Raw genomic sequence first — 22,948 nt, 5'->3', positions numbered from 1 at the left:
TTACCATCTCGTTTTGATTGTGTCTGACGTTGTGAAAACTCCTACAAATTCATTTTTGTGGCCTAGTCAACCTGGCTATGTGACCCATATCGAATCTACATATAAAAATCATTGGTGTAGGCCTCAAATGAAATTCTCAAGTGGACTGAATCAGGAAGATTGGTCATCAAATTAAGGTCCATTTAATTTAGCATCTCATCCATTCTATGACCATGGGAGAAAACTGCCCACTACTTTGGAGATAACTAGGAATAAGAATGGAATCAATTGAAGGTGGGACATAGCCATAGGGTGGATACAAGGGTCAAGAAAGAGGAGGGTGGAGCAAGAGACAAGGGTGGAGTTGTGGAAGTCAACGAGCTAGTAGATATGAGGATAGAGTAGCCTTAAGTCGACAACGGTGGTGGAAATGAGGGTGGGAAATGACGGAGCAAGAGATGAGGGTGGGAGACGAGGGTGGAGTTGTGTGAAGTAGGCGAGGGTGGTATAGATGATGGTAGACCAGTGTGAAGTCAACAAAGGTGGTGGACATGAAGTGGGAGGTGAGGGTTGAGCAATGTGAAGTCGATGAGGCTACATTGTAATTAAATAGCCAGTACCCACTGGGCCACCTAGGCGAGCTTGCCATCCTTCTAGTTAAGCTGAATTGATCAAATTGCTAGTAATTAGCTACCTGATTACTTCAAAAGGGAAATCATAAGAATTTTTTACCAATGTGGCACTTTATTTTGACGAGGGAATTAAAGCACAAAACCCCCAACCTATCGACCAAGCATGTGAGTAATTAGTGGCTTGATTTTGATTAATTGAAGTTGGCTCATTGTTATTTCGATGGCACCCTGAGCCTCAGTCATTGCACTAGCTCGGATTTTGATTAATTTAAGGTGGCTTTTTAAGATGGCTTATGATTATGTGGATGGCACCATCTGGCCTCTAGTCATCGCATTGGCTCATATTTTGATGATTTAAGATGCATCATGATTATTTTGATGGCACCATCGGACCTCTAGTCACTAAAGTGGCTCAAGAAAGTTGCAAACTTTGTTGAGCAGATGGTCGTCCCCTCGAGGGGCTCACTATGTATAAACCTTATATATCACATGCATTCAAGGCCTATTTGTAAAACCCCTTATCTATAAATTTATCATGAATAAAACACACCCTTTTTCTATTCAATCTATGAATACCTCCTTTATATGGTACCCTCCTATATGGGAAAATGGTATAAAAAGGGAATTTTATAAAATCCTTCTATTGAACCCATGTGCTATACTTACATATTTATTAGTGGACACCCCAAGGTCATCCCATCATGCAAGCTAGGTGGCTGTAGTAGCCTAGTGGCTATTTAATTGGCTACAAGATTGGTGGTAAAAAAGAAATGACATTAAGTCATAACACTTAATCATAATCAAGCACTGAGGGCCGCCACTTAATCCTTGCCTCACCATTATTTTGCTCTCTACTCCATCATTATAAGTCTCCATTTCCTAGCTATTGAATGCTAGCATGGTGGCAATTGATGACCTGCCCGATGGTGCTATTTTCCAAGTAGTTATATTAGCTTTGTTTACGAGGAGCTAAATTAGTCTACTTTAATTTTTGGGCTGTTTACTAGTAGTTAAATTAGTTTAATAGTTTAGTGTGATCATCCAAAACTAACCCGATGGTTTAATAGAAATATATACTTCAACTAATTAATGTGATTGCTTAAACTAAGTTTTGTGTTGTCTAATTATAGAAATGGAAGCATAACTATATTTCACAACTGAATAATTGATGACCAGCCCGTGGTTGAAATTACTATCTTTCCAAGTTGTTAACTTAGTTTAGTTTACTAGTAGTTAAATTTGTTTAGTTTAATTTTTGGACTGGTTTTGGTGTGAAGGAATTACATTTTCCTTGGTTTAGGTCCAAAACCCTATAAGAAAAAAACTTGTCTACCAACCATATTTGTGAATGACAGGAGAAAGAGACAATTTCATGATATCACTTTGGAGAGTGCACCTTTCATTTGAATGAATCTGCAAAGTTGGTTGTAGTTTGACTAGAATTGTCCTCCTATGAAGTCTTCTCCTTCTCCATAATATGCCCCACGTGTCCTATCCCACAATGTCTTCTACACCTTCGAAATAGCATGCATAGAGATTATTGCGCAGTTGGAAATTAGGTATAGAACTGCAAACACCAACAATTGATGATAACAAGCATTGCAAGAGGAGGCATGATGCAAAGAGGCATGGGAAGAATAGACATATCAGAAAGTGCAAGAACTATTATGGAATAAGAAAAAAAGACTATATATTTATGGAAAGAGAAATACTTCACACATGAGGATCATTCTAAAGGTCAATCTATAGTTGAACGTAGATATTAATTCAAATCGAAGGGAGAAAGCACTCTCCAAAAGCGATAATCTCTCAAATGCATTGCTATCTCGATCTTGATACATTGTCCTTGGTTTCAAGAACTAGTGTGGTGATTGCACAAGGATATACATATGTGGCATGCCAGTGGAGGCCATATCAACATGAAAGGGGACCCTAGCCAATGAAGATAAATACATAACTCTAAACACGTTCCCTAACAAGATCAAGCTCTCTGCGCAATCATAGCCCCTAAAATTTGACTCATTAGAAATGGTGTGGTTGTCAAGCATGTCCCTCTTCCATCTACACTTTGCCAGGATGTTAGGCAGGACTTATTAAGGATTTTATGTCATAGTAGTAGGAAGAACATAGTTTTTGTAGCATCATATTTGGCTCTTTGTAGAGCCTAGTTACTTGCATAGATCGCTGTAATTTATTTTCTTTGTTTCTTCTTAATACAATTTCCTTTTTAGGCACAAAATTAAGGTAAATACATCTTCTTTGGTTAAATTAGGAGTAGACACCTAAAATAATTTCAAGAAACACCAAGCCAATGTCAGCGTGGTGGTCGTAGATCTACATCAGCATGGAAAAGCTCTGGGGAGATGATAGGTGATGAGCTGTGGGTAGATGACATGATAGAGTGTGGACAGTCTGATGCACAAAGATGCAACACAGAGACTGCATGAAGCAAAATTTTAACTTTGTGCAACCCTTGCACTAAAATAGGACCGGTGCGGTGTTTTCAAGGATATACATTTTCCTTGGTTTAGGATTAACTACAACCCGCAATAAAATATGTGGTCGTTGCACAAGGACATGCATTTAGGATGAAATTTTAACCACTTGTGTTAAATTCAATGAAAAATGTATGATCAATTGTGGGACTCCAACATGGATTTCAAGCCAATTAACATAAACACATTTTCTTTGGCTTAACTAAGAGTAGCTATACCCACCTCCAAGAACCAAGTGTGGCAAAATGAGGCTAAAAGTGGTCCCAATCCACCTCATCAATTTTATTTTTATGATCATGGTTTGGTGATCAAATACAATGCTAACACAAACTTTTGGAGAGGTTTTGTTACTTACCATGTAGTAGTTAATCCACCAATATATCTTGTACTATTGGGCACATAATACATGTTTCTTTGAGTAGAGATATCAGTTCAAAATTTACTAAAGTATGTTCTATAGACAAGTGAGATGCATGCCTTTATAAGTGTATACACACAAATGGGGCTTTCATGAAATTTAAAATTTTGGATGTTTCTCTAAAAAATCATGTCTCTCTTTGTGTAAGGTTGGAACATTAATAGTATTTGACAAATAAAGTGTCTCTAGAAAAAGAATTCAAAAATCATATCTTGATAGTGCCTGGACTATCATTTCTTGAGGTGAGGGAGATATAATAAAAATTCTAGTTTTAGGATTTTATTTATGAGTCTTTTTGCTTTGGAACATGAACTTAAAATTTTCATGTGAGGTTCGTGTATATGAGAAGTTCTCATAAAACTATATATAGTATTTGATTCCCTATAGAGTTTGCATGATCGTTTGTATATGATAGAACTTAGTATCTTAATCTGCCCCCTCAAGGGTTTCACTTTATAGAAATCACCCATACCATGTTTGTAAGGTCCTACTTACATATTATATTTCCAATGTTTTTACACCAGAAAGTTGGATTTTTTCCAAGATGCGGATAAATAAACCCCTTGTGTTTGTAAATAGTGGTATTTTAAAATACCTCTTATTGAATGCAGATGCTAGGATTAGATATTTATAGCTTATCTCGCCCCTCCCCTTGTCCCATTCCTCAGCTAGTTGGCAAGGTGTTGATTTTCCTCACACCATTAAGAATTTATATTCAGTATATTACTCTATATTGTTTGACAAAGAGTCCTTCTACAATAAATACATACCCATGTGAGGTTGCAGCATCAAAAATATTGTTTGAAGAGAGAGTCCAACAACCACATCTTGACCTTGAATATCATTTTTGAAGGTGGGAGAGATAGAATAAAATTGTTATATTTAAAGCTTTTATATATGAGTATTTAATACTTGTGAGAATGAAGATGTTTAGTCTTATGTACATGAGAATTTCTATAGAAAGGATATAGTGTTTGAATCCCCATAGAATTCACATGTCCATTTGTATATGATATAAGAACTTAGTATCTTAATCTCCCCTTCTAGGGTTCACTATGTTAGAAGCTACGCACCTCCCTGCCCATATAATGTGTGTTCAAAGATTAAAGAGGCCCTATTGACATATGTTTTTTCAAATATTTTTACATTGAAACTTGGTTTTTTCCATAACGTGAATAGATAAACCCCTTGTATAGTGAGTTGCTAAATGCACATTCTAAATTATATAGTTTTAGTTTTACCCCCCTCCCTAAACATGCCTCACATCTGCAACCTATTCTATTAATTTATTTGTTGTTTCCTATTCGCATGTGTGAATTAACCTAAGCTCCTAAGCTATCAACTCACATTTGTGAATTAACCTAAGTATGTGAGTCTCCCTCCGTACTTCTCCATCTGCGCGCCTACCTCTGCATTTTGTTGCTCACCCCTTGCCTCTTAGCCTCTCCTTCCCTCCATTCCATCCCTCCACTCCCTCCTCTTCTAGCCTCTCCCCCCCTCCTCTACCTCGCTGCCTCCCTCCTCCCTCTCTTCTCCCACTCATCTCCTTTCCCCTTGCCTTCCGCTCAATCCCTCCTCTCTCCCCCTTCTTCCCCCTTCTCTTCCTCTTATTTTCATTGCCCCCCTACCTGCACTCTATTGCCCCCCTCCTGCTTGCTTACACTAGTTCAAGGCAGCAGATCCTTCTAGATTTGGAGCCTTTTGGAAGACGCCTGTAGCCTGCTATGCCACCCCCCTCAACAAATTACATTGAGACTTTTCAGTCTTAGGTTGATTTGCTCCTGTCGGTCCCCCTCACCAAATTAATTAGTTAATAGGTGTGTTTTCTTGCTGGGGATCCCTATTTGGCAAGATGTGGCTTTTCATCATACACTTAAGTATTCATATTCACTTACAATATGTATTGTACAACAAATAATCTTTCTAGAATAAATAAATACCTCTCGACTTTTTATATTACATTGATGTGATGAATTTAAAGCTTTTACATATACAATATATACAAATTTCTTTCCTATAATCCATTTAATTAGATATCAACTCTTTCAAATGAGACAAAAGAATCTTTTAGAATTATTGATATAATATTTTTCACCATCAAAGTACCCTAAGTTGATGTGATATTGTTCCAAACATTATTTAAGTAAAAATCATTTGTATCTTAGAGTCATAATAGCTAAATTTCTTTGATATTTTGATACTTTTGACCTTACATACAACATGTTATACATGTGTAAAGCTTTGTGAGGAACACACAACTTTGAAGAGTGTGATCTGTATCCACTATTTGTGTTGAAGAGGTGTATTAGGTTGACATATTCTCTAAGATCTGGTGAGTTCATTGACACTACCAAAATAGTTACCATTCAATTAAAAGGTCCACTCGCAAAGATACGTTGAATTCAAGCATGCCATTTGAATAGATTTTATAGCAAACGTACAAGGCATGTCAAAACTAATTGCTTATGGTTTTGTTGTCATGGTTCAAAACCATAATAGTTACTATTTGGGAAAAGAGGTCCACTCTCAAGGATACATTGAATTCAAGCATGCCATCCAAAGAGTTAATTTTATAGCAAATTTACAAGGCATGTCAAAACTAGTTGCTTGTAGTTTTGTTGTCATCATTCATGACACAAGCCCCTCTCCTCTATTCTCAGCCCTAGCTCCTATGTGTCATGACCCATGTGTATGTTAGACATTAAAGACCTTGTCAGAAAATTAGAAAATGTGTATATTCGATACGAAGGATTATAAGGTGAGACTAATGTGTAGGCCTAGAATTTTTAGTGGTGTTACCATGTAGTACAATTGTAAATTTTTGCATTCTCCTTTTAGGAGGGAGTATCATTTGTATCATACTTGAAAGGGTTCTATAATATATATCACCTTAGCCTTTACTGTAGCCTGTAGGACTATGATTTTGTATTTTCCTTTAAAAGGTGTTTTGTAATGCTTCTAGTCTTCTATTCTTATCCTTTCATATATCATGTAACATTATGCTTGGCTACATGTTGGTTAGTGTGGCAAAATGAGGCTAAAAGTGCTCCCAATCCACATCACCAATTTTTTTGTTATGATCATGGTTTGGTGATCAACTACAATGCTATCACAAAATTTTGGAGAGGTTTTGTTACTTACCATGTAGTAGTTAATCAAACAATATATCTTGTACTATTGGGCACATAATACATGTTTCTTTGAGTAGAGATATCAATTCAAAATTTAGTAAAGTATGTTCTATAGACAAGTGAAAGGGGCTTTCATGAAATTTAAAATTTTGGATATTTCTCTAAAAAATCATGTCTCTCTTTGTGTAAGATTTTATTTATGAGTCTTTTTGCTTTGGAACATGAACTTAAAATTTTCATGTGAGGTTCGTGTATATGAGAAGTTCTGATCAAAGTATATATAGTATTTGATTCCCTATAGAGTTTGCATGTCCATTTGTATATGATAGAACTTAGTATCTTAATTTGCCCCCTCAAGGGTTTCACTTTATAGAAATCACCCATACCATGTTTGTTAAAGGTCCTACGTACATATTATATTTCAAATGTTTTTACACTAGAAAGTTGGAAATTTTCCAAGATGCAGATAAATAAACCCCTTGTGTTTGTAAATAGTGGTATTTTAAAATACCTCTTATTGAATGCAGATGCTAGGATTAGATATTTATAGCTTATCTCGCCCCTCCCCCTTGTCACATTCCTCGACTAGTTGGCAAAGTGTTGATTTTGCTCACACTATTAAGAATTTATATTCATCTATATTAATCTATATTATTTTTGACAAAGAGTCCTTCTAGAATAAATACATACCCATCTGAGGTTGGAGCATCAAAAATATTGTTTGAAGAGAGAGTCCAACAACCACATCTTGACCTTGAATATCATTTTTGAAGGTGGGAGAGATAGAATAAAATTATTATATTTAAAGCTTTTATATATGAGCATTTAATACTTGTGAGCATGAAGATGTTTAGCCTTATGTACATGAGAATTTCTATAGAAAGGATATAGTGTTTGAATCCCCATAGAATTGACATGTCCATTTATATATGATATAAGAACTTAGTATCTTAATCTCCCCTTCTAGGGTTCACTATGTTAGAAGCTATGCACCTCCCTGCCCATATAATGTGTGTTCAAAGATTAAAGAAGCCCTATTGACATATGTTTTTTCAAATATTTTTACATTGAAACTTGATTTTTTCCATAACTTGAATAAATAAACCCCTTGTATAGTGAACTGCTAAATGCACATTCTAAATCATATAGTTTTAGTTTTACCCCCCTCCCTAAGCATGCCTCGCATCTGCAACCTATTCTATTAATTAATTTGTTGTTTCCTATTCGCATCTGCGAACTAACCTAAGCTCCTAAGCTATCAATTCACATTTGCGAATTAACTTAAGTCAGTGAGTCTGCCTACTTCTCCATTTGCGCGCCTACCTCTACATTTTGTTGCTCCCCCCTTGCCTCTTAGCCTCTCCTTCCCTCCACTCCATCCCTCCACTCCCTCCCCTTCTAGCCTCTCCCTCCCTCCTCCACCTCGCTGCCTCCCTCCTCCCTCTCTTCTCCCACTCATCTCCATTCCCCTTGCCTTCCGCTCAATCCCTCCTCTCTCCCCCTTCTTCCCCCTTCTCTTCCTCTTATTTTCATTGTCCCCCTACTTGCACTCTATTGCCCCCCTCCTGCTTGCTTACACTAGTCCAAGGCGGCAGATCCTTCTAGATTTGGAGCCTTCTGGAAAAAGCATGTAGCCTGCTACGCCACCCCCCTCAACAAATTACATTGAGACCTTTCACTCTTAGGTTAATTTGCTCTTGTCGGTCCCCCTCAACAAATTAATTAATAAATAGGTGTGTTTTCTCGCTGGGGGTCCCTATTTGGCAAGATGTGGCTTTTCATCAGACACTTAAGTATTCATATTCACTTACAATATGTATTGTACAACAAATAATCTTTCTAGAATAAATAAATACCTCTTGACTTTTTATATTACATTGATGTGATGAATTTAAAGCTTTTACATATACAATATATACAAGTTTCTTTTCTATAATCCATTTAATTAGATATCAACTCTTTCAAATGAGATAAAAGAATCTGTTAGAATTATTGATATAATATTTTTCACCATCAAAGTACCCTAAGTTGATGTGATATTGTTCCAAACATTATTTAAGTAAAAATGATTTGTATTTTATAGTCATAATGGCTAAATTTCTTTGATATTTTGATACTTTTGACCTTACATACATGTGTAAATCTTTATGAGGAACACGCAACTTTGAAGAGTGTGATCTCTATACACTATTTGTGTTGAAGAGGTGTATTAGGTTGACATATTCTCTAAGATCTGGTGAGTTCATTGACACTACCAAAATAGTTACCATTCAATTAAAAAGGTCCACTCACAAGGATATGTTGAATTCAAGCATGCCATTCAAACAACAAATTTTATAGCAAACATACAAGGCATGTCAAAACTAATTGCTTGTGGTTTTGTTGTCATGGTTCAAAACCATAATAGTTCTACTATTTGGGAAAAGAGGTCCACTCTCAAGGATACGTTGAATTCAAGCATGCCATCCGAAGAGTTAATTTTATAGCAAACTTACAAGGCATGTCAAAACTAGTTGCTTGTAGTTTTGTGGTCATGGTTCAACACACAAGCCTCTCTCCTCTATTCTCAGCCCTAGCTCCTGTGTGTGGTGACCCATGTGTATGTTAGACAGTAATAAAGACCTCGTGAGAAAATTAGAAAATGTGTATATTCGATACGAAGGATTATAAGGAGTTTTGGTAGAAGACGAACGATTATGGTGAGACTAACGTGTAGGCCTAGAATTTGTAGTGGTCTGAACTTTTATGAACAACGCAATGATCACGCAGTCAGCGTTACTATTCATCAGCGTGGAAATTGATTTGTCAATGTAGTAACACGATCTCCTTGCATGCAGTTCGCACTATATAACAAGAGCTTATATCTTACAGGATATCCCAAAAGTTCCTGCACTTTCGCACTTACAAGCCCGTTGCCTAAATTATATCTTTCCATACCAGAAAGAACTCAGCGTAACTTGTTGGCTCCAGACCGGTTCCTACAGTCATTTTCTTCGCACGCATCCACGGAGCCTTGCCTACTCAGCGTTGGGATACAAATGGGATCATCGCCACCGAATAATAATATTGCTCTCAAATGGAAGGAGATTCAAGGAGCGTCGCACTGGACAGGCTTGCTCGATCCCATGGACGAGAGCTTGAGAGCAGAAATCATAAGGTATGGAGACTTCACCCAAGTTTGTTACGATAGCTTCGACTCTGATCCATGGTCCAAATACTGTGGAAGCTGCAAGTTCAACAAGAAAAAGCTATTCAAGGAGGTGGGTATGAGGGACTGCGGTTACGAGGTGACCAGATACCTCTACGCCACCTCACAGTTCCCATTCCCGGGAGCCATGCATTTCCCCAGCACGGAAGAGAAATGGAGCAAACAGTCCAATTGGATTGGCTATGTAGCGGTATGCACGTCTCCTTCTGAAACCCAGAGGCTGGGAAGGCGCGACATTTTGGTGTGCTGGAGAGGCACAAAAACATCTGCGGAATGGGCACAAGACTTCCGAGATGTTCTAGTCACTGCAGACTTACAAAGTGGAACTGCGAACAAGAGCATCTCCGATGCTGTCAAAATCGAACAGGGCTTTCTCAGCCTTTACACCTCCAAAATCGAGGGATCCATGTTCAACTATTCCAGCTCTCGAGAGCAGCTTCTGCCAGAGCTAAGAAGGCTCCTCGACCTCTACAAAGGCGAGGAACTGAGCATCACCATCACAGGCCACAGTCTAGGAGGCGCTTTGGCTACCTTAAGCGCATACGATATCGCACAAGCGCGCATCAACCGCTCTATGGACTCCGGTGACAAAGTCATACCGATAACTGCCTTCACATTCGGCTGTCCTCGAGTCGGGAATTGGGCATTCAGACTCAAGTGCGAAGAGCTGGACGCCAAGATTCTGCGAGTCGTAAACAAACACGATATAGTACCCAAAGTCCCGGGTTTCATCGGTAACGAAACGGGGGGAGTGCTAAGTCGACTGCTCGAATGCTTGCCATGGACGTATTTTCACGTGGGTAAGGAGGTTTCGGTAGACAACAAGCGCTCGCAATTCCTGAGGCGCACAAGGAACCTTCATTATCTACACAATCTGGAGACATATTTGCATCTGGTGGACGGCTACAACGGTCCCAAAAGCCATGATTTCATTTCTCATGGTAGAGATCCTGCTCTCGTAAACAAATATACTGGGCTGCTGGTGGACGAGCAGCTTATTCCCTCGTTCTGGTGGCAAGAGCAAAACAAGGGACTCATGAAGAATGAGCACGGCATGTGGGTTCAAGCAGAAAGGGACGAGGAGGACAAGCCTAACAACTGCATTTTCTAGGGCAACTCAAGCCCCCTAAGATCTACTATGTTGATTCTAAGTTGATAGGGCACATACAATGTTTGAAATGTTCATATTTTTTAACTTATGAGATATTGTTTATATATTTTTACAAAGTAGGGCATTATATATCTCAGGACATATTATTTTGAATATTTAATTATAGTACAGCAAAGATAATGTTGGAAATGTTAACATTATGTATCTCATGACATATAATTTCTATTGATGGACATGGTTGACAAATAAAATATCATTTTCAATTAAAATTGTGATCATCTTCAAAATTATATACTTGGTATCTTTTTATTTTCTAGCTAACAAGGAGTGCTTTAGTGGACAAATCATCTTCACTTTCAGAAGATCTATTTTTTTATTTTCCTTATTAGATCAACATCCATAAGGTTCCACAAGCAATTCAGACTATGTGTGATCATGCTCTTAATTCGTGTCGATCAATGATATGAATTAGACACGATGAATCTTTGTCAAGCTATTCGATGCGCCATCTTTGTGCAACCTTTAGTGATGTGGTTGCAACTTACATTTGTTGGTTTCATATGTAGTAAATTCACGTGAGCCCTTTTAAACAAGCTCAATTTTTTGGTGCTCTATCTTCCAATTTGTGTTGAGTATCTAATGGATTGATGAGGGTAGTGTCTCGTGCGCAACCATTTGGCGGTTAATTCATCTAATATAGTATACAATTCAATTATAGCATCGGACTGCAGATTTTACGATCATAGTGCAACCTTCCCATTTGAAAGAGAGATCACTGTAAATTTAAGAATGGCTTGTTTGTGTACAGCTTCTATGACCCATGCCAGATCATTCGACTATAGCTTAGCATATAGTTCTCTCTCTCTCTCTCTCTCTCTCTCTCTCTCTCTCTCTCTCTCTCTCTCTCTCAACTTGCTCTCTCCTCACATCCCACTACCTCCCTCCCTGCCTCCCTCTCTGCTCTCTTTTTCCTTCCCATGCTCTCTCTCTCTCTCTCTCTCTCTGGTACTATGTCATTCCCCTCTAGTTGTTTTATCATCTTTAGGAGTTTGGCGTTAGTATTCATTGTTAACATTTGGTGATCCTACCAAGGAATATAAGCTACATGTGCTAGAGAGACTAGTGGAGGGCAAGCAAAGTGACTCTGGTGAATGACAAAGCCACCATACAAAAGAGCAAGAAGGCAGGTGAGGTACTCACAATAAATAGAGTAATGGTTCGTGGGACTCAACATTCCATAAGGAGAACTTGGCTAGCAACCATTATTGAAGGAAATGAAGCTTGGGAGAGGAAAGTAGATAGGCCAAGTAGTTTACCATCTCCTAGACAAAATGCGAGAGAGAGGCTAAAGGGAGTGACCAAGAGAGTCAAGGTACCCCTGCTCTTGTGATTTCAGGTGAGTTTGGGCAAGGAAGCAAATCGTCATCACCTCACAAAAAAGGCTAGAGCAAGTGGACAAAACTGAGATAGAAGGAGCTCAAAACTAAAGCGGAGAGTGGAGAGATGATAGGAGAGAAGACGGCCACAAAGAAAGACAAGAGAAAAGATGCACTGATGATGAAGATATTGGACTGAGTTGTGATCCCACCAAATAGCCCACACCAGACACTGCCCCTCCTCCCCACCCCCACCCCCCCCTCTTCCCTCCCACCTTGCCACCCCTCCCCCCTTCCCCCCCCTCTCTGTTTTTCTCCCCACCCCCCCTCAAACCCCTCTGCTCTAAGGGCTTAGGCCCTGCATGGCCAGCTAGCCTGCCAGATAGGCAACACCTGCCCTCATTAAATAAAATACATTCTGTACTCTGTTTTGGATGGTCCTTTTCATGACATTGATCTCACTTGCAAGAAATGAAAATGGGGCACTTAATGCAGAATAGGTTTATACATTTGTGATGACTAGTCATCCACATTTAGGTGCATGAAATCAAGGTGCCTCATGCTACCCTAGTGTCAAAGAAGAGGGTTAATATTGTCAGCAATGTCATCGTAGGTTGTTACTATCGATTTCTCCCAGAGTAGGTGATCTCTCTCATGGTGCTTGCTACCAGCTATTTTATGGTTTGCTACCACCTAGGTAAACTTATGTGTGGTGGTAGCTACCACCTGTTATGCTGGTAGTTACCACTTGGCAAACATTATGCTCTCTGTTGTGGTGGTATCTACCACGTGATGAAAATTCTGCTCACTGTTATGATGGTAGCTACCTATAACTCAACCGCTAGCAACCACCTGGCATAAATTCAACTCTCTTTTATGATAGTATCTACTAGCTAATTAACTGATTGACTAACTCAAACCCCTTCTAAAAAAGCATGTAGACAAACAATCCAAAGACTCTAGAATTCTCAATCTTTCAATTAGTTGTACACAACCATGTAACACACACTTTCTTCAAGAGAATATTAAATACCACACGTTGATAGAATACTAAAAAAGCACCATTTATTCACGTATAAGTGAAATACATTGTCTTGGATCACATAGTCCCTAGAAGGGTGTATCAAAAAGTAATTACAAAAAGTATCAACAGATTGTAAGCTTTTTCGTTACATTGTGACATGACTCCAAGTCTGCGGTCAATGCTTCATTACATACATGGACTCCATATCCTTTTCATTACATAGCATATTCTACTGCACATATGCTCTTAGATCTTCTATTTCTTTCCATTTAAGCAGCCATGGCAATAGAGAATTGGTGAGGAAGAAAGGGTTCTGCTGAGGCAGTCAATAGAGCGAGCGAGAAAAAGCGAGTGAGCCCAAAAAAGCGAGCGACAATTAGTTGAAGTGGTTGGAAAGTCAAGCAAGAAAAGAAAGAATCTAAGTTTTTTATAAAATAATGGCTTGAAGTACAAAGTATTCAAAAAGGTGGTTGTGTCACAAAATTTATATTCTGATGCACACAAGTTTTTTAGATGGTGCAAAAAGGCATGATATTCATCTAAATCATGCCTTTTCATTTGTTTTGATATGTAACATTATGCCATTTATATTTGATAATCAAAAGATGTAGGGATGTTAAAAACTCATCTTTTGGGCCAAAACAATCAAATGTTAACATCTTGCCAAAATATAGGGATGTGAAAATGTCCTCTTTTGGGCCAAAACAGGGAGCGCGTTAATGCGCTCCCTATTTTGGCCCAAAAGAGGACATTTTCACATCCCTATATCTTTGATTTACAAGTCCAAATAGCGTCATGTTACATATCAAATCAAATGGCAAGGCATACTTTAGATGATTATCATGTCTTTGTGCACCATCTAGTAAAATTCAAAGCACCAAAATATGAATTTGTGGTCAATTTGCTGCATTGGTAAGATTAGTGGGAGGTAAGAATAAATCATTATGGAAGGATAATTTTGTAGTAACAAAGAAATATGGGTTTTGTTCCAAGAGTGAACAGAGTTAAAAATGCTAAGCATTTAGATATGCATGAAATCTAGGCTAATCCATGCAAGGAGTCCTTGGAAAGATATTAATTACTCTAGTGGAAAGAGAGAACTTGATTGCAGTAGGGTTTGTCTTTGATACAAACAATGACTTGGAAATTTAACATACAAACTATCTCATCGATGATGTGAAATTAGTGTTAATGGCTTTAAAGTTATATGCATGCTTAACCTTCTAGCATTGAGGAACATATGCACTTTTGAATAAATTATTATTCTTTGCTACTAAAATGGGGGATTTATAAATATTTTATTGTTTTTTATCGCTTGCTTTTTTTGGCTTGCTCGCTTTTTGTTGCTCGCTTTTTGGTAATCCTCGGTTCTGCTCATCATTCGTTGGGTCCAGCGATGTTGGACAAATCATTGGCCAAGACAAATTCATCATGTTCTTGTACTTGGTGTCATCAACTAGCAACTCGTACATTCTCCATTTAGGATGCCTCGCAATCAAGTCCTTCACACGAATCGTGAAGATTGGCTTGTTGTGGTCATTTTGATCCAAGCCCGGCACTCGCACGAGTGTGAAAGATGCCTCCATGCAATTCTCCTATGACAGGATATCGCTCCAATGCAAGTTCTCAAAGCAATCTTCTAGTGTGCATTGAATGTTATTTTTTATGCAAGATGACCTTAAGCATAGAATAAACTCGCTAGAGCAAGAATGAACAAACTGATCTGCATCAGGCTGGATGATGTAAGTGAAGACATGGCTTGTGCAAAATTGCTTTTTTACATGGTGAACCTTGTATTTAAGTGCAGCTACTCTACAGCTACCTTAAAATCAACATTTTCCTTCACGCCCCGAATTTTCTTGTACCTTAGCAAAAGTAAATCATTCATATCTAGAACTAGCACTTTAGGGGCTGCAATGTGAATAGGCCTTTTTGAGACTAGCAAGTGGTGCCACACTCTGCTCCTAAATTTCATCGGCATTCGCAATATGAGCAAGTCTCCTTTCCACAACTGCAAGTTTGCCTCGTGGGGAATCTTGATCACTTGCTTCTCATTTACTCTTTGGTGAGATTTCTAGGGAATCCACAATAACTTCATTCTTTGGTTGCTGATATGCGGCCGTGCCTCCCTCTCGTGTGCATGGTGCATCATACCCAACAACAACAGCTTTTATGGCACTGGTGACTGAGTACATCTCTACATTCACGGTGCGTGTGTAAGCCAAAACCTTGGTCCTTGCAAGAGTCTAGAACCACTGCCATGCCTCTCAATCCTCATGTCAATTGACGGCTGTGTCTTTGGTGTAATTATCTAGTTGCATTGTTTGTCCATATACTGGTCCAAGTTGGCAGCAAGGTGTGCAAAACTGTACATGTGGATGCATGCTTGCATGGAAGCAAGAATATGCCTAATGCTTTGGCATCATACATCAGCAACCCACAAGCTGTACAAATATAACATGAATCAGATGTGCAAGCTTCAAAAGATGGCTTCTTAGGTGGTGGAACACTCATCAAAATAAGACTTTTATTCTCCTTTTGTTCCCCCTCATGTTTTTTACAAACTCCATCTGGGCTTCTGCACATATTACTATCATGTCTTTCAGGTCGAACTCTGCTTGAGCCCTAGCCACAACATCAAAAGATTTTGTGTCTACCAAAGAACCATCAAGTGTCTCAATTGTCAATGTCAACCTCCCAATTGTGTGCTTCAGCTGGTCCATCTTGATTACATCAACTATCACAGCACTCTCCTCCGCTTGCAAGGCAACCTTAGTAGTCGTGCCATAAAAGTATCTACCAGTGCCTCATCATGATGTATATCCACCTTGTGTGCCTCAAGTGCCTTTGCCACCTCATTTCATTCTAATAGTGCTAAGGAATGCATTTTGGAAACTTGGTCTAGCAGACTATCCAAGTCTGTAAGTGGGAGGGCAGCAAAATTTCGTTCCTCGACCTTAGAAAATCTAATGAGGTGGGTGTATCCCCTACCTCAATTGGCATACCCTTCATTTGACAAGAGTTTGGAGGTGCCTCCATAGAGTGGAAAGCTACCCACCTCTATTGCTCTTGCATCAGCTTGTTGGGTTCAATATTTGCAACTACGCTCTCAGAGAAAGTGCCCAATCAATTGGCCCCTTTAGATGCTCAAAGAGAAACCCCCTTGCAAATGGTTTCGTGACCTCCAAACCATAATTCCCAGGAGGTTCTTGGTACACAAATGTAAATAAAGTATAGAAATTGGCCCAAAACTTTGGCCTCATGGTCCTGCACTTAACCTTGGAACCTCTCTTAGGCACAACATTGAAACAAACCAACCAATCTTGCGCAATGAAATCATCCTCGCCAAGGAGTCGTACATCTTGGCCAGTGTCACAAAGGTTGTATACCTCATGCGCTTGGGTTTTACTTGTGTAGAAGACTTTTTCGTTCTCAAATGCCATGTACGGAGGATGCCACTTATTCATTTTCTCAAACACACATTAGGAGAAGAAGGCATGCTGTGAGAAGGTGCATGCATATTCTCTAAAAGAAAGATGCTCTCATGCATAAATTAAATCAACAAACTTGCAACCTAAATTTGAAACCTCACTAGAGTTGTTGGACTATCAATCTCAGGCACTCTCAATGGTGTTCCTTTCTTTTTTTTTTTGTAGAGGAGAAGGTGACGCTGGACTATCAACCTTGGGCACTCTCAATGGTGTTCCTTTCTTTTTTTTCTATGGAGGAGATAGTGACGATGAAGTTGAAGATGAACCTGCCTTCCATTTTCCTCTCCCTGCTTTCTTTGAAGAGGCAGAGTGGATGGGGGAGGTAATTTCCTTCTGCGTTTCTTCATTCTACCTTGACTATGTGCAGCTTCTGCTAGCCCCCACAATAGGATGTTTAGCATGGTATCTAACTAAAACTAGCAAGCAACCAACATTGAATCCTAGTGTAGTTTTCAAATTAGAGTATCATGCTCGTATCATGTTCAAATTAAGATGAACTAGCAGTCAGTAACTGTGGTACGAAGCTAGCAAGTGTACCACCTAATCATGCATACACCCCTAAAACTCATAAAAAATGGTTACACCCAAGCAAACAATGACCCCTTATTGTTAGGATTCTACATGTATTGATCTCATTAGAGTTAGAACATCAATTATTTTGAGCTACTAGGTTGCTCTTTTGTTATATGTTGTGTCATCATGCTAGAGATCTAAGATTTCTTTCCATGCTTTGTTCTACTTCCCAAAATTGCCAAATTGTTCATTGGCTCTAAACGCTCCTCTATCAAGCATGACTATGTAAGATTTGTGTTGTGTATCTTCCTATAGGTGTAATCTAAGATCCGAGCATGGATCCTATATCAAGTCTTTTATTGTCACGACCTCAATCCTCTCTATATGCTTTACTCACTTTTTCAAATTCTTATGGGTAGTGTGTATCACTCAATTTCTTATGTGTTTGTACCTTCCTATTTCTTATCCTTATGTGTATGTGGCCTCTTTCTATCTCTCTCTTTGTCTTATCTTTTCCAATGTAGTTCTCTTGATCCCAAGCCCCCAAGCCCATTTTCATAACTGTATGGGAGGTATTGCATGTGATGCCGTGAGGTTGTGAGGCATATAAACCTTAATGCATGGGTTTCTAATTTGCATATAAATCTCTAGTATGGCTCATAGTATAGATGGCTTTAATGCATGGGCGTTTTATTTCCATATAAATCTCTACTATGGCTTATAGATAGAATCTAAAAATGCAAGGCACTTCCATTTAAAATCCCAATGACATCTTCTCTCTAAAAAACACACACACAATTTTCTCATAGATGCAATGTAATATAGGCTCTATTAGATCTAGGGAAGGGGGAGGGGGAGGGGGGGGAGGAAATGGGGGGAGGGAATGAGATTGATTCAATTTTGGGGAAAATTTTGCAATTGCTCCTGATCCCTTGCTCCCATCCACCCTACTAGATGCACAACAGCTCCTGCTCCCCTAGTCTCCTTTGCCCTACTCGATGCTCAAACCTTGCTTCCTTCTCTCCAAAGCTTACTATCAGCCTTCTATACTTCTCACGCTCCCCCATGATCACGAATCAAATCATTCAAATTGACCTTTGTCTCTATCAACATCTGCCTCAATCAAAGTCTTTGCTGGATGATACCACACATTCAGATACTTCATATATTATATAATTGAAAGTTGCTTATTCCAAGAAAGTGTAAACTCTACCTCATTTTTGCCTTAGTTCTCTTAATCTATAAGCTGTTTGAACGTTGAAACATGAACTTGGTAGGGAAATTGGATCCAGCGTAATAGATTTTGCGAGGGATACGATGCGGCTGACATACCGCAACAGACTTCCTTGTACTTTACCACCCTTGATCGAATATTAATACCTTCCACTGGCAAATATAATGTAAATCCTTGTCTCCATTGTCTAGAGCCGGTATGCTTGTCTGTGGGAAGTTCTCAGCAGTGAGGGAAGGTTATGGCGAAATCATTTACATATGCAGCTAATTGTTGAATGCTTTGGAGGCAAGAAACCTATCTAATTGGCAAGAAACCTCGAATTAATCTCCCTTCGGGAGCCTTGGGCTAGTGGAGAGTGCAATCATGCCTGCCTTAGTGGCCTAAGTCGAGGCTACAGGTGATATTACAAATGCGGGGAGCTAGCTAGCAGGCAATATCAAATCTATTGAGAGGTCATCCAAGAGTTCCATGCCCCCTCTCACTAGCAGCTTCTTGTTAAACCTGCACCATTTTATATGGCTATTCATTTTTCAATTGTTTAAGAATGATAGTGTATAGTCACAACCGATGTCTCAATGCTCGCACCAATTAAATCCTGAAAAGTAGTTTATCAATGATCATCAAGGTAGGGAACAGTGTCAAATTAGCGTGTTGATTGGAACACAAAATGAATAAACTTTACAAAGTGCAACCCATTATAAGGAAGTACTACATCTTACCACCATTATGGACTTGATTGATTTTGAGCTTAATCATGCATCATTTTTGTATGCTCTTGCTTAATTATGTGACATTAGCACATTAAGAAAGTGTTGTAGAACTCTTCTTCTTGGTGCATCTCCTTGCAAACCAGTATGGAGTATTAGATTCTATCCAAGCACTTGTGCGCATGACTCATTCATCTTTTTAATTCTTCAATCAAGCCAGCTGAGATCAGGGACGTAATCTCCTAGCATTTCGGACGCTGTTGCATAACATGATAGGCATCCAAATTAACTATTGCAGCCCATCAATACCACAGCCTTGCTCAGTATATGATGAAGTTTCTTCTTGATTGGTTCTTCCCTCATCCTAAGGCTATGGATGTTATCCTTCATCTCCTCCACTCTTTGCTCACTCCAAGCAACAACTTCATCTGATTCCCTCAACATCTCTTGAAGTTACTTAAAGTGCTCAAAAACATCAACATGGGCCATTTCCAATACTTCCACTCTAGTTTGGAAATCTCTCATGACGACGGACTGCTTTTCAAAACTTTTGAAAGCCACTGCAAGCTCATGCACATACCTCTCGTTTCTTCTAGTAGGGTCTTGTAGCTTAATTTTTAAACTTCCAAAAGTGTTTCTAGATAACAACTCCCCAGTATGGCTGCTACAACTTGATCCACAGTGACTGCTTTCTACATCCTTCCTAGCTTGGAGACCTACATCATTGTCTTCTCCACCATGGTGGTTGCTCTCTGCCCCATCCTTTCAAGCCTTGAAGCTCTCTTGCAACTCTTGCATCGCCGCTTTGGCTTCTGTATTCTCCCTTTTTAGTTCCTCCATAATCTATTCTTTTTCAATGTTCAATGCGTTTTACATATTGTAGAGTCATTTGTAAAGAGCCTCCTTTTTGTCTTTAATGTGATCTTCAAGATCCTTTCGCATCATTTCTAACTCCTTATCCGTGATGTCCCTATCAATTCTAACTTCTTCAAGGCTATCCTAAAGCTCCTTGATGTGCTTCTCTACTTCTCTTCTATGCCTTTCCATGTCAACCATTTTTGCAGTGGCCTCCACTTGCTCTCGTGCATACAAGGCCTTGGCTTCTGCCTCCTCTACCTTTGATTTTGCACTCTTCCTGAGAATTTTCTCAAGTTGCATTGCCTTTGCTACATCGGTGGCTTTCTCTTGTAGAAGAGTCACCTTCTTAGACATCTTCTTATCGTATGGCTCAAAAATCCTTTTGAGGGTAGATGTCATCAAGTGCGTTGCAACTCCCATGGACTGAGATGACAATTTGGATTTGCCATCCACACAATTCTTCAAGTTGGTTATCACGCTTTTGGAGATTGCCCTTGAGAAAGAGACATCACATCCTTTCAGTTGCTATGTTATTGCTTGAACCTACTAGAACTTCACGGCTCCTCTCGTATAAAAAAAGAAGTGTATTGTCTTCTTCAACTCTGTAAACTAAGAGCTTTGCATTTATCCATTTTGCATCCTAGTCTGGGTAGATAGCAACTAGCCTGAGTGAGCCCACGACCCTGGATAGTTTTTGAAAGGATACAAAAACTTGCAAATTTGTTTGGAAGCTTTGTTTATCCTTTTTGTTTGTCCTTTGTTTTTTTAATAGACTCCAAGTAGAGGTGGAATGTCGAGAATGCAAACAGTACGAGGTGGGTGCATAGTATACATAAGAAACTATACCGCACAATAGATTAACCATACCATGTAGTAGTTAACATAAATCCGTGTGGTATCTAAATCCTACCATACGATAGATATACTACTGCACTGTATGCAGTAATATCATGCGATATTGTCACTTAGTTATAGCAGGGTGTGTCATTGCACTATGTGATAACCTATTGCAGCCACCCAAGTTGATACAAGCCAAGTGTTTATTAAAAAGTAAAAAGCACCTAGCTTTTCCCCTGAAAAACATAAATTTCCTTTTTCCCATGCCCGTATGCATCATCTTATTCACCTTGGCCTAGCATATGTCACCATCACATTGATTTCATTTCATTTTAATGTAGAATACATGGACACACATTTTTGAATATTAATTGATTGCATTCAGACATTTTTATTGGCATATAATAGATTTCATACACACATAAGATATAGAAAAGAGATCTTAGTGTGATAAAACCACCTTGTTTTGGTTTTCTGTACATACATTGAATTATTATTGATTGATTTTGCTATCCAAGATTCACCAACTATTCCATGGGATTGACCTAGGAATGCTGTTGAGCATAGGCACAAGTTCATACTTTGCGGGGCACTCAAAAGAACACTACCGCTTTCCTTTTTATTGCAAAGTGCTTGACTAAAAATATTACACAATTTATCAGTTCACACAAAAACAAAGGAAAGAAGCAAGAGAAGACCACAACACTGATCCAACCTTTCCATGGCAAGTGCTTTAATTGCTCTAGGAAATGCAATTGTGAGGCTTGTCCTCTTCATCCCTTTCTGCTTAAACCCACATGCCTTTGTTGTTCTTCACTAGCCCCTTGTTCTCCTCTCGCCACTATTAAACATGATATGAATAATGAACATAGAATTCCTTAAAAAAAATACTTGTATTTAGTTACAAATTGATTACAATTGATCTCCTTTTATAGGAGATGGAAGGAAATCATGCGATGCTTTTTCTTTCTAAAAGCAAAGCTTTCTAGAGCCAAATAGCTTTTTGAGAAATCTAAGACTGCACTGCTTCAACACCCCCCTTGCAGACTTAGCCAGATGTTAATTAATATTTGGATTAAAAAAACCTTTGCGGGGATTCAAAGGAAAAAATTCAAATATTAATTAACATCCTTAAGGTTAACTAAGCTACCCAAAAATTAAGTTGTAGATAAATTGATTGGACTTCTCATAACGCCAAGAACTCTCTTATGGTTCTCATGTTTGTTCTCTCCCAAGGCTTTCGTAAAGATATCTGCCACCATGTGTTGTGTTGCACAATATTCAAGCTTTATCATTCTCTTCTTTACCTCAAGCTTGACATAATGATAATGAATATCAATATACTTTGATTTAGAATGGAAGACCTCATCCTTTGTCTGAGAAATGGTACTTTGATTATCACACATAAGAATTGATGATCCACTTTGATTCTGCTTCAAACATTCCAATATCCGTCTCAACCAGATGAGTTCTCGACTTGCTAAAGATGCTACAACATATTCTGCTTCGGCGGTTGATACTGCAACACAATGTTGTTTTCTACTCATCCACGATACCAAGGAATTATCAAGAAAGAAACAACTCCCACAAGTAGATTTTGACGTGTCAGGACAGCCTCCCCAGTCCACATCTGTGAACCCTTTGAGATTCATGGTTTGCTACCTTCTTTCCTTATAGACAACCCTCACAACCAGACAAAGCACCCACAGACGCGCACACAGATGCATTTACTGGACTAAAAAAAAACTTACGGGTGCGTCTATTTGCACATCTATTTCTGTGTCCGTCTAACAACACGTCTATATAGCAGACAGACGCGCATATAGACGTGCATTTAGATGTGTAAATAGACGCTCTGCTAAAAAATTTAAAAAACAGACAGACGCATCGTTAAACACGTGTATAGACGCATTTATAAACGATCTTGTAGATGC

General features: G+C 38.8%; 1 protein-coding gene across 1 annotated transcript; it reads left to right on the top strand.

The window, feature by feature from the left end:
• Positions 1-9,693: 9,693 nt before the first annotated feature.
• On the top strand, positions 9,694-10,974 carry LOC147888619 (phospholipase A1-Igamma1, chloroplastic-like). Its single transcript, XM_087392330.1, has one exon. The coding sequence runs from the start codon at positions 9,694-9,696 to the stop codon at positions 10,972-10,974; it is 1,281 nt and encodes a 426-aa protein (XP_087248456.1).
• Positions 10,975-22,948: the final 11,974 nt, after the last annotated feature.

This window comes from Dipteris shenzhenensis, chromosome 21 (genome assembly GCF_047967505.1).
Source record: "Dipteris shenzhenensis isolate YYH24624 ecotype China chromosome 21, Dip_SZ_1.0, whole genome shotgun sequence".
Taxonomy (NCBI): domain Eukaryota; kingdom Viridiplantae; phylum Streptophyta; class Polypodiopsida; order Gleicheniales; family Dipteridaceae; genus Dipteris; species Dipteris shenzhenensis.
The sequence above is the reverse complement of the archived record's forward strand: the minus strand, read 5'-3'. Positions and strand labels throughout refer to the sequence as shown.